At 44.0% G+C, this 15,967-nt stretch overlaps 2 protein-coding genes across 26 annotated transcripts; both read right to left on the bottom strand.

The window, feature by feature from the left end:
• Positions 1 to 366: 366 nt before the first annotated feature.
• Positions 367 to 3,190, bottom strand: LOC109786509 (protein gamma response 1). The gene is made up of 2 exons (XM_020345085.4): positions 2,001 to 3,190; positions 367 to 1,465 (listed from the first exon to the last, which is right to left on the bottom strand). The coding sequence occupies exons 1-2, from the start codon at positions 3,022 to 3,024 to the stop codon at positions 732 to 734; spliced, it is 1,758 nt and encodes a 585-aa protein (XP_020200674.1). The 5' UTR covers positions 3,025 to 3,190; the 3' UTR covers positions 367 to 731.
• A 6,466-nt stretch (positions 3,191 to 9,656) lies between these two features.
• On the bottom strand, positions 9,657 to 15,276 carry LOC109786505 (uncharacterized). 25 transcript variants are annotated; one of them, XR_012204338.1, is made up of 10 exons: positions 14,535 to 14,689; positions 14,143 to 14,264; positions 13,960 to 14,020; positions 13,774 to 13,861; positions 12,619 to 12,733; positions 12,165 to 12,227; positions 12,024 to 12,083; positions 11,857 to 11,951; positions 11,063 to 11,285; positions 9,657 to 10,028 (listed from the first exon to the last, which is right to left on the bottom strand). XR_012204338.1 is itself a non-coding variant. In XM_073510053.1 (9 exons), exons 1-5 carry the CDS (start codon positions 14,779 to 14,781, stop codon positions 12,220 to 12,222), a joined length of 324 nt encoding a protein of 107 aa, XP_073366154.1. In that variant the 5' UTR covers positions 14,782 to 15,258; the 3' UTR covers positions 9,657 to 10,018; positions 11,063 to 11,285; positions 11,857 to 11,951; positions 12,024 to 12,083; positions 12,165 to 12,219. The 25 variants fall into 25 exon arrangements, 12 of the variants coding, with proteins under 12 accessions (XP_073366154.1, XP_073366155.1, XP_073366153.1 ...); XR_012204339.1 differs by lacking the exons at positions 12,024 to 12,083; positions 12,165 to 12,227 and adding an exon at positions 14,737 to 15,276 and having other exon boundaries at positions 9,657 to 10,018; positions 12,619 to 12,713; positions 14,535 to 14,624; XR_012204334.1 differs by lacking the exons at positions 12,024 to 12,083; positions 12,165 to 12,227 and adding an exon at positions 14,737 to 15,254 and having other exon boundaries at positions 9,657 to 10,018; positions 14,535 to 14,624.
• Between the last annotated feature and the right edge of the window lie 691 nt (positions 15,277 to 15,967).

Raw genomic sequence — 15,967 nt, 5'->3', positions numbered from 1 at the left:
AAACTGTCCTGAATTGGAACCAAGTCTCAGGATCAAATGGACAAGCTGGAAAGGGCAGAGCCAAATCTGAAGCAAATCCACCCCAAAAAGTTCCATTCTAAATCGGATTTTACACAAGATGGCTACAGATAAACTGAAAACAAGTGCTGATACTAGTAACATTGTGAAATCAAAATATGTTTCACAAATTCGCCTACTCTATAAAACTCCAAACACAAACTCTCTGATCCAATAACAGGTAAGTAGATCCTGAGTTTGCTACATGTTATAATGTAAGCAGCAGATAAATGCCGAACTGTTGTTATGTCATATATTGTAATGCATATAATGAAGTAATAGTAAACAACAGAAGCAACAGGCCATGAATTTAAGTGCAACTGTAAAAGGTTCGGTAGCTTCCTTCCATGTTATTTTGAACTGTTTCTCAGGGGCAACAAAGTTGATTCACCACTGAATATTACATACATCGTTAAGGGCAAGAAAGCTGCTTCTTTGAGTGTAAATAAGCAACAAGCAACTGTTCAATTTTTCTGAATTTACATAGAGCTGAACAGACTGACATTATTATCTATCCTCCACAAACTGACACTGTAATGATCAGCAACCTTAATGATGACGTGTATGTCCCCAACATGAATTTTCTGCACCATTAACAGTATACAGGGGTAACCAAGGATCTATGCTGTGACAATACACTGTACACCAAAGAAGTTTGGCTCCTGCTTCATGTGCTACATCTCTGATTCAAATCCAATGTTCCAAAACCCTTCGGGTGTCAATGGAGGGGCATACCTGTATCTATGTCTAGACACACCATCATGATGCTCGCACCTCATACTTGTAGTACCATCACCATTTACACGGCCATCAGGAAGCACAGCGTCATAGAACTTCTTGCACTGCTTGCATTCAACACCTTTCAGATTCGCCCGATCAGCTTTCTTTCTTACAGGTTCTGTATATTTGAAATCTTTATTCGGTGGATGGATTGAAATTGAGCTTCGCTGCTTGGGAACTGGTATGTTGTTGAGGCCCTGAGCGACAATATTGATGTCTTGAGTCTCATCATCTGAGTTATTGAAGTCCATATCTTGGGGAGGAGGGGCAGCAAGAGCTTGTGCTTCTTCTCTAGTTGTAGGGTTCCTGATCAAATTTTTTACAGCCTCCAGAGGAGTATCAAGAAAATCATCATGTGGATCAACAACACCTGGTTCCTTACGCACACGAGTTTCCCTCCAGTGTAGACTTGGGCGGGTGAAACTAGATGATGCCTCTGTCTTTGAAGTGCTAGCAGCATTCTTGTGCGGAGGGTTAGTTGCATGAGGTGGTAAACAAAGGCGCGAGTTACTGAACACGCTCCTGGCAGAGGTAGCATTTTGGGCCTTCGCACGTGAACTAGGAGAATTCTTTTGGTCTTCAGTCTTAGAAACTACCTGAATGCTCTCATTTTTCGTGTCCTGCAAATCTGGAAATCAAACAACTGAGATGTTAATACAGATACGGAATCAGTAACTCCTAAATATTTAAGACATGTGCATGTCAGGTGATAGGATTGACAGAAAAGTGATACTAGCAAACTGACATTTATCAGGATATAATGCACCGTTGATCATATTTGCACAAAAAGTACAGATCCTTATATAAGATTCTTAAATTAGAGCGGCAACTTGGAAACAAAAAGTGTAATACTGGATAAGAAAACTCAAGTAGCTCTAGGAATCTGGAAATCAAACAAGTGAGATGTAAACATAGATATCCAATCAGTAACTCCTATACACATTTAAGACACGTCCATGTTATGTGCTAGGATTCACAGAAAAGAGATACTGGCAAATTGGCATTCTTTATAGGGACCTTCTTTATAATGCATCATTGATCATATTTGCACAAAAGATACAGATCCTTATATTGTTCGTAAAGTCTAGCAGTAATACAGGAACAATACTGTGATTAGGAAAACTTAAGTAGCTCTAAGAATTTGATAAGTTATGGGGCGGTACCTTTTAGCTTTCTCTTACTTGGAGGACTTCCAGAGGCCTTCCGATTCAAAGGGGACTTGGAGCCTTCATTCTGGTCAATCTTGGAGCCTTCCATCTCCGCAATCTTTCCAAGAAGATAGTTGTGCTCAGACTTGAGATGCTTGTATTGTGTAGTCGCGTGATTGAATTTATTCTGCTCAAGAAGAATATCCTTATCCTTCAACTCCAACTGCTGTAGCAGCCGCTGATGGGCCTCCCTCTCCCTTGAAATCTCAGCAGCCTTCTCCCCAATCTCTCTTTCGAGCTGACGAATCACCTCATCTTTCTTCATTTCCTCCTCCAATGCCCCCCTCTCCCTAGATATCGCAGCAGCCTTCTCCTCAATCTCCCTTTCGAGCCGGCAGATCACCTCATCTTTCTTCATTTCCTCCTCCAATCTCCCCCTCACCCTTGATATCTCAGAATCCTTCTCCCCAATCTCCCTTTGGAGCCGACGAATCACCTCGTCTTTCTTCATTTCCTCCTCCAATCTCCCCCTCACCCTTGACATCTCAGCATCCTTCACCCCGATCTCCCTTTCGAGCCGACGAATCACCTCATCTTTCTTCATCTCCTCCTCCAGACTCCCCAGAAGCTGCTTCTTCTCAGCATCGTGCTCCGCAGCCAACAGGTCGGCGTTCACGAGCATCCCTCGCATCTCCTCGAGAGAGCTCTCCAGCTGCAGCAGCCTGTCCTCCGCGCGCCGCTTCCCGCGGTTGAGCTCCTCCAGCTGGCTCACCAGGCCGGCCTCCCTCTGCCGCCACTCATCCTCGGCCTCCCTCGTGGCAGTGGAATCGGCCAGACGCGCGTGGAGGAGCTTGGACTTGGCCTGGAAGTGCGGGAAGATCTGGCTGCAGAAGATGAACTCCATCTGGGAGACCCGGTCCTTCACCTCCTGGATGGTGGCCACCAGGATGGTGCTCATCCCGGTGATGTACTTGAAATCGTCCGCCGCCGCGTCGGCGCCGCAATCGGCGGCCGAGAAGCCCACCGCCTTGCCCTCCATTTCCGCAACCAGGGGCGGATCCAGATGGTGCGCCGGGTGGGCACACGAATTCGTCGAAGCTAGGAGTGCGGCGGAGGGCCAAGGCGACGGAGGAGGGCGCCGCCGAAAAGAGGGGCGGCGGGGAGAGCGAACTGGGGTTAGGGTTGGTGGCGTAGTGGGGAGGGGAGGGGAGGGGATTTGGGGGATCTCGAAATTTAGAGCGCGCTTTTTCAAAACTATAGTTTCCGGCGCTTTGCCTCGAATTTTGGAAAGTGACCAGAGATGTACTCCTATTTTGGTTTTATGGCACTTGGGTGGTCTTTTTTCTGGGTTTTTTTAGGCCCTGTTTGGTTCATAAGTCTTAGAACTTTTTCTAGTCCCAACTAAAAAGTCCCTAATTCCTAAAAAGTCCCTCCTTGTTTGTTTTTAGGGACTAAAAAGTCTCTAGTCCCTCCCTGAAGGTTATTAAATGACCATGTTACCCCTAGTATACAGAAAAATAACAACCAAACAACATCATGGGCCGGCGGGGCAATGGGTGCAGGGAGGGGCATTGTTGGAAAAGTCTCAAAAAGTCTCAAAAAAGACTCTCCTTGAGAGTCTTCTTCATTTAGTCCTAAAAAGCAACTTTTAGTTCCTAGTAGTCCCTCTTGTTTGGTTAAAAAGTCTCTAAAAGGGACTTTTTCTAGTTCCTACACCAAAAAGTCCCTGGAAACAAACACCCCCTGAGACACTGATCTTTTTTCTGGTAGTAGTACAGTATACAGGTGGGCGTGGGCTATTTTGGAGAGAGGGCCAAAGCAAATTATTGGACAATTTTATTTTGTTTGACACAATGTTTTATCATTCTAAGCATTCATGGTTTAGCTTGAGTTTCCCGATGTGAAGCATACAATTACGCGTTTCTACAACTAATTTTGCATAATTTATTTGCTGTGCAACTTTAATTTTTCTTTTATGTTGTACCACTTGATCGGCGTATGAATAACTATTATGTCTATTATATCAAGCAAGACTAAAAGTGCCCGTGTAAGCCTACTGTTAGAAAGTCAACAAAAATGACTAAAAATTGTCATCTTGTATTTGTTTGCCAAAGTTCAGCCAACCGGATGACCAACGCACTGTAACCTGCACTCTCATATAAGACACCCGTCCACTACAATCCATCTACAAAACCTTGCGCACCTACACACCACATCAATGGTAAATATGCTCTCTCCAATACCAAAATCAAGTGACCAGGACCATGCCACATGGAATCGATGCTCGCGAGAAGCAGGCGCCTTCGACAGATGGTCCACGACGCTGGCCTACGGCCCGGCACCAAGGAACGCCTCCAGACGGTCCTAGAGGCTGCCAAGATAATAGGAATCGTGGACGCCAGCTTCGCCTTTTGCTTCAACGATGCTGTCGTTAGCTTCCTCAAGAGGTTCAACATCCTCGTGAAGCTTGTGGACAACATCACCATACGGCTCAAGCCCGCACGTCTAGGTTCCACGTTGCGTGCCGGCCTCCATAGTGATAACATCTTCCACACATTGGTGCCTTGCGACTGTCCGCCACACACCAGAGAATGTCCACCCGAGGTCACTCTCGCCGCACAGCGCCTCGCCTTGCAAGACATCATCGACTTAATCATCCACGTATATGAGCAAGTCATCCACGAGGACCACTATGAGCCATAGGGCGATGCTAGGACGTTGGCCTTCTTCGACTACAGGGCAATCTTGGACGACATCGTTGAGAAGCATGTTGACCTCGCCGTCAACGCTGCTACTCAGCCACCAGTCAGTGAGCCAACGCATTGAGGACGAGAAAGAGGTCATTGATGTTGGCATATGCATATTTAGTCCTACCCTTGCAAGCACCGCTGAATCGGATCGTCATGGCCATAATCCTTAATGCATCGCATTCTAATTCTTGTCGATAAACACTAGTCAACATGCTCATTTCACTTGATAAACATTGGTTGTCGTGGCTATAATCCTGTTGAAAGTTGAGTTGGAGATTTGGAAAGTTGTGAATTGACTAGTGAAAGGGGACAAGAATTCAAGTTGATGTGAGACAAACAAATGGCAACATGAAAAAAAATCAAAACCATTTCACAAAACACCCATAACTTCTATAAATTTTACAAAGAGGTCCATAAGGGAAGTTTTTGATTTGGGCTGTTACACAAACCCCCTGAATATGAAACACTCCACCCCCTCGATTTGCCATATCCCCTTTGAATTTGCCATCCATAAATCAAATAACCATCACCCCCACTCCATGAATTTGCCATCCCAGATACGAAAACATGGTAAAAATATCACACACGTGGCAAAATCCACCCATCCGAGGCCATGTGTGGAAAAGGTCTAGCATAGGCAAAAATCACATCGAAAAGTCCACAAAAATCACATTGAACTTCATCATGGGTGTGCATTACCCCGCAGCCACGACACAACCAAGATGCGCCAATAGAATTTGGTAACTTTGGCCCCCAATCGACATGCGCAACCGTCCATCCGGTTTTCAGCCTCATTTCACCGCGTTGCCGCCTCACCCGGACCACACAACCAAAGCAACACAAATAATGCAACCGCGGTCACTCCACCCCCACCGCGAGACCACCAATTTGGACCACGACAAGCCTTGGAGGCCACTTCGCTGCAACGATGCCGGCCAAATCAAAACGCATGCCCTCGTTTCTGTAAACCCCTAGTTGCGACGTCACCTCATCGTGAAATTGATGAGAAATGATTGCTCGTTGTAGCACACTGGGCAATCACAACCCCCCCCCCCCCCCCTCATCCCTAGCCTCCCGAGCAATCATGAAACACTTCGCCCGTGTACATCAAAGAATGGAGGAATGGCGCGACGGGGAATGATGACTCTGGCACCGGCAATCGATGACGCGTGAATCACCGGCAAGATGGCGAACAGGCGCACAAGATGCCAGAGCAGGCATAGGGCAAGACGGGAAGATGCGAGTGGGGCGAGTGGGCTAGGTGGGTGACGAGGGGGAGGCTGGGGGTTAATGAGGCAATTCGTGCGGCTGCCACCACAAGCAAACAGTTGCAGCCACTGATGTAGCGACACACCCATGAGCCAAGATGGGTGAGCCTCATCCAACAGCTCATGGAGCGTTCGCGCTATTGGGTTTCGCCACGCAAAAACTTAAGCCAAAGGCACATGAGTGACTTATTTTCTTCATTTATATGTTTTCCCTTTTTCTTAGGGTTACATCAAAAGCTAGCCGTGTGCATGTGCGACACAGAACAATCCTAGTGGGACACTAGCCTACTCAAACGCCAATTCCGGCATGGGAGCGGCAACAACGGATAAAGATTACTTCATAGCATGTCGTTGTCTAAAGATCATTTTTGCATTGGATCTACTTTCATCGACAAGGTCAGGGCGACTCTGGGATGAGAGCGGCGCCCAGACGATTTATTCTGACAGCGTTAGTGGTCGTTCGGTGGTCCAGAGACTTCGATGTATTTTTTATCATGTTTGTGATGCTTTGTATTTTTGGAGAACCTTTATAATGGATCCAGATCCTTTTCGGAAAAAATGGAAGTTGCTATTAGTACATAGCGGAGTAGCGCCTCGGGCGCGATTTGTCATTTCGACACAACGTTGTAGCACATCGCTCTACACGCGACCTGCCCCACCGTGTCGCGGGGTTGTTCGTCGCCACCATCATGAAGCTTCCACCGCGTCGCAGGGTTCTCCATCGTTTCCATCGAGGACGACGACACTGGTAGTGGTTCGTCCATGCTTTGCTGACCATCTCTTCAAATGGACAAACTAGAGGAGCAAGAAGTCGTGGTTCTTCCCATTCGTGGTTCTGTCGGGCAGAAAGATGAAGAACGCGAGTTTCAAATGGAGGGGCCAGAGGAGGAGCAAGAAGGCATCATTCATCCCATGAATGATTCAGTCCGCCAGAAAGATGAAGAACATGAGCTTCAAATGGACAAAGCAAAGGAGCAAGAAGTCATGGTTCTTCCCATTGGTGATCCTAATCGCGAGCAAGATCGAGAACGCGAGCTTCAAATGGCCAAACCATAGGAGAAAGAAGGCGTAGTTCGTCCCACGGGTGATTCTGTCCGCCAAAAAGATGAATAACACGAGCTTCAAATGAACTTCTTTGCTATAGCCTACATGTAGAGAAGGAGTTGAGGGTTTCGAGCGGCTGTTACTTTGTGGGTGTTAGACATGTGAGAAATAAAACGATTCAGCTAGTAATATGCTCGGGTGAGCTCAACTCCATTACAGACGTATCATTCAAGTCAGAAGAAAAACAGAAATTGATTGACTAGGATATAGAGACAATGTTAGCAGCCTCCGACTGGTCTACATCCAAATCAACATGGATAAAGTAGCCCAATTAGAAATTCAAGTTCTAAGTCATCACTCCAATCTGAAAACATGAATTTTGGCTGCGAAGAAATTGACACGGGGACACAAAGTAACATTGTGAGTTGGATGTCAGCTATGATTTCCTGGGTGATGTAATTTGGATCAGTAGAGGAAAAATGGAACTGTCTTTAGTATAAGAACACAACACGAGACATTTTCAAAAAGGAAACAACATGGTATTTTCCTTTAAAAGAAAAGAGTTACACGATGACTGAAATCTGAATAATCCTAGCAATGATTATACTAACAATCCTATTCCCATCCTAAGATCCATGTTCCAAGCAATGATCATTTTCAAAAATGAAACAACACGGTATTTTCCTTTAAAATGGCTGGAAGCATCTAGAGCTAATTGATAGATGCCTCCGCCGGCTTGCATGTCATGCTTGATGGCCCGAACATTAGACAAGCTTATTGTCTGTCAAGAGGCCCTCAGATCATTCTCTCTTCGTGTGCGTGTTTCTTACACTTACTTTCTGCTATGTTCATTACAAGAGGTCATATAACGCACATACATGATTTGATCAGTAGGAATCTGGGTTTAGCAAGGTTTCCGAAGAGCACTACAGGTTTAAGCAAGTGTGTTTAAGGCAAGTTGTTTTTCAGTTCTAGCATACCACTTTCAGAGATAAGGGCATTTCAAAAAACTCTAAAGAGATAAGGCATGTTTGCATTTGTACTCAGACCACATATTTGCTAATCCCAACTCACATTTCAGTATATACTAGAAGGGTTGGATATGCTCTGCTGCATTGTTGGCGTTGTTGAGCTCTCATAATTTCTTTACTCTCTCTGTTTTAAAATATAAGGTGGATTAGTTTTTTGAAAAATCAAACCTCTTTAAGTTTGACCAAATTTGTAGACAAATATATCAATATGCATATAATCAAATCGGTATCATTAGATTCTTCATGAAATGAATTTTCATATTTTATTTGTTTAGTACTATGGATGTCTATATTTTTGGCTTTGAACTTGATCAAAGTTAAAGAAAAATGACTTTTCGAAAACTAATAAACCTTATATTTTGACACTGAGGGAGCATTTGGTTTGGCGAGTGGGGGTGACGATTGAGCGTGCTTTCTTTCTATTTATAATGCGGTGTTTTGGTGGACCTTCCATGGTGTGATCCGGTGTCATCTGCTAATCAACTCATACTTATATGTGAAAATTTTCTGCATCGGTGATTGCATGTGCTATATTGGTCCTACAGTATCACATGTTGATACTTCCTTTTTTTCGGTAGTGAGAGACTGAGAGGGTGCGCGAGATTAATATGTTTTTGTAGGCCGGTTAATTTGAAAAATTGCTTAGCCGGTCAAAATTATGAACCAAATTGAAAATTGAATACCTCAATCAGATGGGAGAACTTTAAAATTAGAAAGCGTAGTGAACTAAAACAATTTAATGAAAAAACTCCTTGAGAAATTGTTGACCGGTCAAAATCGGATGACCCAGTTTTAAATTGAAAACATCAATTGATTATGAGACCTTCAAAATTAGAGAGCATAGTGGATCCACGCGCCTCAAATCCTCTCTTTTGTATTCCCGTCTAGGTCTAGCTAGCATGTTTGCTCCACGAGTCGTGCCTGAGATATGCGGGAGCCATGGATGGCGGAGGCAAGGCAGCCCGTGTCCAGTACGTCGGCCATGCATGCATGTATTCCCAACGAGAAAAATACAAGAAGGCGACAAGCTTCTTGGTCCGTTCCGTTGCGTCGCTGTCAGGGTAGGTGCGTACTACCACCTCTACACCGGCCCATTCTCGACGTTACGGCGCGCTATCACTCTGATTTTGCAGGTACGTGCACGGGGGCCGACGCAGCCGCACCGATCGGCAGCCGCGTGCCCGCGGAAGCTCTGCTTGCGTAGTTGTGCACTGCCGTCTGCTCTGCTCGCACACGGGCTGACAGTGACTGAGACCGGGAATATTTGCGCTGCATGCATTTGAACGTGCAGTGCGTTCACTCGCACGCCAAAGGACCCTGACACCGACAGCTTATCCGTTTTCTCTATTCGATCGTTGCTGCCAAATAGGAGTATGAACATATACAACGCAGCACCAGCGGGTAGTATCTCAGTTGGCGAGGACCATGCCTGCATGCGTTCGTGCATGCACCCGTGACATGCACTAGTGGCTGGGGCGCGCCCTGGGCGCGCCTCCTCTGCGTCACTGTGCGCATCAGTCATGCTGATGTACTTGTGAACGTTACATTGTAGTTAAGGTACGGAGAGTAAAATAGAACTGCAGCAGAAGAGTTTTCATTTATAAAGCAGAGCAGGCCACGGTACTGTCTCATGCATATATGCTAATAGGTCTATATTATTGGCCTGACGTGTTCGTTTTTCCAAAGACGTGCTCCATTGCTGCGGCCATGTCTCACGGCCTTGCCAAGCCCTGCGGGTCAGCTTATTGATCCTGCTAGACACCACCGTGTCGCTGCTATTGTTGGTCCTCTCCTCCGCCTCCGAAGACACTCCGTCGTCCAGCTCGGGCTGGCCCCTTCTCCTCGTCCACCTGCTCTACAGCGCATGGAAGAAACACGCCCATGGTTGTCAATCCATAGCATGGCAACCTTCGGAAGGTAGCAGTGTCGATGGGCACCATCTGCATGAAACTGAACATCTTAGGAGATTAAACCGCAAATCCAGAATACTAAGCGACTGAATCACGTCCACATATTATCCCAACACCAGAATGTATATGCTGCGCGGTTTTCATAAAGCAGAACAAAATGATTTCTTCAAGGGTAAGCAATTGATGAAAGCATATCTCTCTCTAATTTATCAAATTTGTTGCTTATCATTGAAGTATCTATCAAATGATTCGGAAGGAGAAAATCATCATTCCTTGAGATCATATATTCGATGTACTAAAAATGAAAAAGCTCAATCTACCATCAGAATTACATGTCATTACCTTGTCCGAGTTGACGTCATCGCTGGACGAACCAATGAACCAACCCCTTTCTATATGCTACGGTGATGTGATGATCATGGATTATAAGAAAGTAGGCTAGTTCAGTCTCGAAATGACATCTCCCACAGTATTCAGAGTAAAATCAATACCATTAAGCATTTGCGTCAAATAGATTTGCATACAAAATAAATTTGGAGGTTGGCATATCTTGATAGCATGAGCCGCACCCTGATGACGCTACATAAATTGAAACTGTATAGTTTCAACTTTCAACAACTCTGAAGGCTTTAAGCTCGGACGTTTCTTTTTGTCAAAGGGACACCTAAATGTGTGTTTCTTGTATTTTGCTCAGGAATTTACAAGTACTGTAAAAAATACTAAAACTGAATTTATCCTCATCAAACTAAAGAACATTCTTACTTAATACTGTACGAACCATGGTCTTGAAGCTCATGCATGTTCCCTGTTTTCAGTTATAATTATAAATAATTCTGGCATAGCTTTAAAAAGTACCCACAATCTTGACATAAATACTACTACAGATAATTGATATTCATGTCACTATCAGGTGGTGGAAAACAAATTAACTCGAGTATATTCACAAAGCAGATCAATAGATCTGGGAGAAGCAAACAAATGACGACAAGAACGGTTATTTCAGCATTAATATATGTAATATTTTTAGTGATCATACGAATTCTGCGAGAAGCGTGTGTGCTGGATCGAACGTACCCTGACTTCCTCATAGAGCTTCTTCTCCCACTCGTACAGCCTGCCAAGGCTCTCCTTGTGGCTCTAGAAGAGTAGGAATGGCTCCGGCGAAGCTTCACGGATGCCAACTTGCTCGTCATCCTCGACATCTCCTCTCGGAGCAAGTTGACAGGGAGATAAATGTTTACCTTCCATCTATGTATAAATAGCCAATGGTTCCAACAATAATAGCAGTTACCAGCACCTGCAAGAGAATGAATTCACTTCCTAGGAGGTTAAATTAAACTGACAAACATGACAAATAAATTATATTCTCTGATATTTGGGTTCAGATAGGCAGAGGCAACAAGGCACATCACATAGAACTTGCGATGTGCCATCTAGGAAACACCCATTCTACAAAGCTTGGAAATAATCATCTCTACCTATATGTAACTTTGTAGGGCTCCCATCCGATCCACTGAACTATGTCCGGGATTTGGTATATATATATATATATATATATATGTTTCAGCTTCTGGATTTCTCTCATAAAACATATTATTCAGATTGACAACACTTTGTAGGGCTCCCATCCGATCCACTGAACTATGTCCTGGATTTGGTATATATATATATATATTAAATAATTTCAGCTTCTGGATTTCTCTCATAAAACATATTATTCAGATTGACAACAGTCCATTTTGTTATAAATGGGAAACACAAATGAACTAAAGCAGATTCTATGAAAATATGTTTGGACCAAGTAATAGCATTTCAACAGCCAAGTTCATGCTCAAATTTAATGAGCTCTGATCGAGCGTTTGAGCTACCTCTAGACATGAGGATGGGGGTGACGATTGCAGGGACATGTATGGCAGCATTGTCGGCGACATCTCCATGGGAGGGTGAGAGTGAACGGCAACACCTACAATAAGAACACGTCAGGATCACACATCAAACAAGAAAATTATTCAGCAAACAATAACAAATATATTACATAGATAAATCGTCCTCTGCAGGCTAGTTGAAATCATGGAACTGTGACAAGGAAGAACAACTAAACAAGAATTGGTCATAGGTTGTTATCTCTGAGACCAAAGCAAAAGATAGCCCTCAACGGCATGAATGTAAATCTAACCGTTTTTCCGTCACTGTCTGCCTTTGAAATAGTATTAGAGATCCTTTTTAAAACGTCATAGCCCTATGGAAAGATAGAAAATTCAGCATCATAAGAGAGAAATATAGGTGCATTTTCTTTTGAGCTTCCATCTTCCCCTACTTCTGAATTGAAATTTCCAGTAATTTTCAATGTGCATACAATAATGTTGATTCAAATTGAAGTGTAGCTCACACTGGGCTGGACAGGGCTAGTTAGAGGACCCAGTTTTGGTTATCTGGATCATGAAACACTAACTTATCATATTTAAGCTGAAAATAGTAAGGCTTATAAAAGAAACAGAGCAGAAAGGTAAGTGCACGCATGTAGTGTTGTCATGGGCATGCTTTTCCTTTGCGCTTAGGGACGTCGTGTCGATGTTACTAATAACTAACAAGAAGCATTTTATGTTGTGTGATACAGAGTATGATCTCACCGAATAAGGCAGATGTATGTATCCATCTTCCATGGAAAGTCCACGGTTAAAAAGCTGGTCCCAGAAAACTGCATTCTGCTAGAGACTTCCTTGGACTGTCACACAAACCTCTCCACTGTAGTGCTCATTATTTAAACTATTTATTAACTAGCGAAATAGTGCTTATAAATTGGAAAAGACGGCACAAGCTATAATATAAAACATAAGGAAAATAAAAATGACATACTATCTGATAAGAGAGCACAAAGGAAGCACAAGCAGAGTAGTATGCCTTCTGGAAAGAAATAAATTTAGCATAAAGGGAGAATGAACAAGCAAGTCATAAGATCACATTCTTCTCATGGAAATTAAAGGGTCTAAAGAATGCATCTCATATTCATCGGAGGATGAAGCTTTGCTAACAGAATCATTATGCAGTAGTATTTTCATCCAAAATTTTCATCCAAAATTTTCATTTAGTAACTACTATATGTAGGTCAGGTTTTGACAGATATAGCAGTGTCGTGGTATTATACACAATCCACTGCCAAAAGTCTTCACTATTTATCTACCAAGATTTTTCACGAAGTAATGTATCTTTCCTTTTTAGATGGTACTTCTACATGTAGCATGTTACTCTAATACTGAGTGGTTAACCTGCTTCCTTTCATCAAATATACAATTGCACTATTAGTGGTAGCACTGGCTAATATATGTCATTTCCCTGTAACCCCTAAAGACTGAAACAATGATCGGTGCATACAAATCTTGGTCCGAGACTCCGAGCAATATAAAATCATGACTATGGTCTGTTCTGCATACATATATAGTGCATGCTACTGATATTCTTCCACAAGTAATCTTGTAGCAGCCAAATATAAACGGATTAGTAAAAGCAAATGCTACATGAATAATCAACAGGAATATACTTAAAGAATAAAAGTACAACCCCCAAGAGAACATTGAACAATCAAAAGATACTTTCAAAGGAGTTAGTCTAACACCTAAATCTAAGCAGACCGTACGTATTTGCCTCTCTGGCCATGTATTCAGTCCCTTGTTTCACTCTCAAATTGTCTCATAGAATTAATCGCCACAGTTTTGGCACACATTATAGGATCTTCCAGCTATGATGCTCAGACCAGTTCAAAGAGCAGCGGTAATCAAGAAACTTACCTATTTCCATCATTTGTTGCTTCATCATGCTAATATCGGAGTCTCCAGCTTTGCCTCTTTTATCTGATTGACAACAAAAGTCTTCCTTCTGAATAAATATTAGAAGACCAAAATATTACGACGTAGAAGGTGCTAAATCAATTGCAAAGAAAGTCGCTAATGAAAACCTAAGGTAGTGAATCTTACCGTCTCCTTGTCACTTCTACCATAGTCCATTTCAAGCCAGGTGTATTTCTTTGAGTAACACCTGAAATTGTTGCGATTGGACCATCCATTATTAGTATTGTGCCAGAACTTGAATTCAAATACACGAATCACTTCGTGTCATGGCATGGGGCCGAGCAGCTCGCTCCGACCTCGGTGACCTACTCTGCCATATCTCCAGTAAACCCGGAAGCTTCCACCATCAGCCCTGCTAACTTCACCTCTCCACAATAGCTTCTTAACCACATATCAGGCTGCAAAACCAACTGTAACAGAAAGGGTGACACCTGCAAAAACACAAGCGCAGAAAACTCATATGTTGAACATTTATATTATCACAGCTCCTGCTAGCAACTTGAGCCTCAACCACATATTATTGCTCCAACTTTATTTGGAAGCGCAATCGATAACCGGCCAAGAATGAAACACCATCCCCATATTCTCTTTCCTTCATTGAATTGAGACAAATTATCAAAAAAGCTAATCTCAACTAATTTAACCTAGGCATTGTGAATTCTCAGCATCCAAAGAACCAATTTGAGAAATAAAACAATTACCGATAGAAATTTGTGATATATGCTTCCTTTAGCTTTGTCAAATCAGAACGTAGTCCCACTAAACATCCATTGGCTACAGCATTTTCCTTTCTCCCTCATCAGAACGTGAACAAGATAGCACAAGCATCATCTCACAAATCTGTACATTATTTGCAGTCCAACTGTTCCATACCAGAGGAGAGAGGGGAGTGGCGAGCTGTACCTGAGTGGAGATGCAGGGCCGGCTACCATGGAGCATCAGAGGCATGGCAGTGCTGTGGTCGGCTGCTTGCCGGTAGCACCAGAGAAGACGTCGCAATGGTCGTGCTTGCTAGCATGGCGGCAGCCAGGAAAGTCAACGCAGCAACCAAGGACTCGAACGAACGGATCGGCGGAAGAGCCGCCTCGCACGACCTCCACCTCCGCTGCCTATACAGCCTGCCAGGCGACTGTCGAGCCACCTATAGTATGCCCCTGCCTGAGGCCGCCGTCTCCACTACCACCTCCCACACCAATCCGCCGCCGCCGCCGCTGCCGCCGCTAGGGTTTCGCACCGGGAAGTGAAGCCATGTCAGGGAGAGAGGCTAACAGGATTGCGGGAGTGCGATGGCGCGGCGAGGATGGGTGGAAGACGAGAGAAGGTTGCGGGCGGGGGCGGGCGACGCGATGGGTGGCGGTGATGAATGGGCGGTCGTATCTGGCGAAGGTGGGGAGGAGGTGGCGTGCGTCCTCTCTCTGTCTTCTCGAGGAAGGAAACGACCACGCCTTTTTTTCTACGAAGGGAACGTTTCCTTCCAATTGGCCAGCGCGAACAGTACCACCCTGCCGACGTGGACACAACCAGAGATCGCTCATTGCGCGACGATAGATGGGTTTGATGGTTAAACCACAGTGACAAACTAGGCACTGGTTTCCTAAAAAAAAAACTAGGCACTGGTCTTATACTCATTTCGTTGTGCAACTTTGCGTGCACTTTTCCAAGGTGATGATGTGCACATGCATTTGCAACAGGACAAGTGTGCGGCAACTTCTTGCTAATTTGGCCTCCTATGCGTCGGGGATGGATCCAAGATGCGGATTGTTTGGTATCTTTGGAGAGCAATGTGGAGAAGTGCTTTCAAATAAATCCTCAATGAAATTATACTCACCCCGCGTATTCGCGGAAAAAAGGGTGCTTTCAACTTCATAGATCCAGTCATCCAGATGTTGGACACTGTTCGTACATCGTCGTCTTACACTTATCTACTTTAAATTTTTGGGTGATTTCTTTTCTAGATCACCAGGGATCATCGTCCCCGATTCCATTGCAAGTAAGAAACACAACCATGTCGATGCAAGCCCTGGTTATTTAAAATAAAAGACAATGCAGCTAGCACTCCCAGTTCCACAAATCCCTGCACAAAGGAAATTAAAATACATGCGTCGGTGGATCTATGCAGTTAAAAGCACTTACA

This window comes from Aegilops tauschii, chromosome 3, assembly GCF_002575655.3.
Source record: "Aegilops tauschii subsp. strangulata cultivar AL8/78 chromosome 3, Aet v6.0, whole genome shotgun sequence".
NCBI lineage: Eukaryota > Viridiplantae > Streptophyta > Magnoliopsida > Poales > Poaceae > Aegilops > Aegilops tauschii.
This window is presented reverse-complemented; position numbering and strand designations above follow the sequence as displayed.

Bases quoted from the DNA above. Each gene is read 5' to 3' on its own strand.
- LOC109786505 (XM_020345082.4), bottom strand. From the start codon at position 14,781: ATGCCTCTGATGCTCCATGGTAGCCGGCCCTGCATCTCCACTCAG. The intron at 14,265-14,736 runs GTACAGCTCGCC...GTGTTTTTGCAG, and splicing joins GGCCCTGCATCTCCACTCAG to GTGTCACCCTTTCTGTTACA. The intron at 13,862-13,959 runs GTAAGATTCACT...ATATTTATTCAG, and splicing joins GTAGAAGTGACAAGGAGACG to AAGGAAGACTTTTGTTGTCA.
- LOC109786509 (XM_020345085.4), bottom strand. From the start codon at position 3,024: ATGGAGGGCAAGGCGGTGGGCTTCTCGGCCGCCGATTGCGGCGCCGAC. The intron at 1,466-2,000 runs GTACCGCCCCAT...TTTGATTTCCAG, and splicing joins AAGTAAGAGAAAGCTAAAAG to ATTTGCAGGACACGAAAAAT.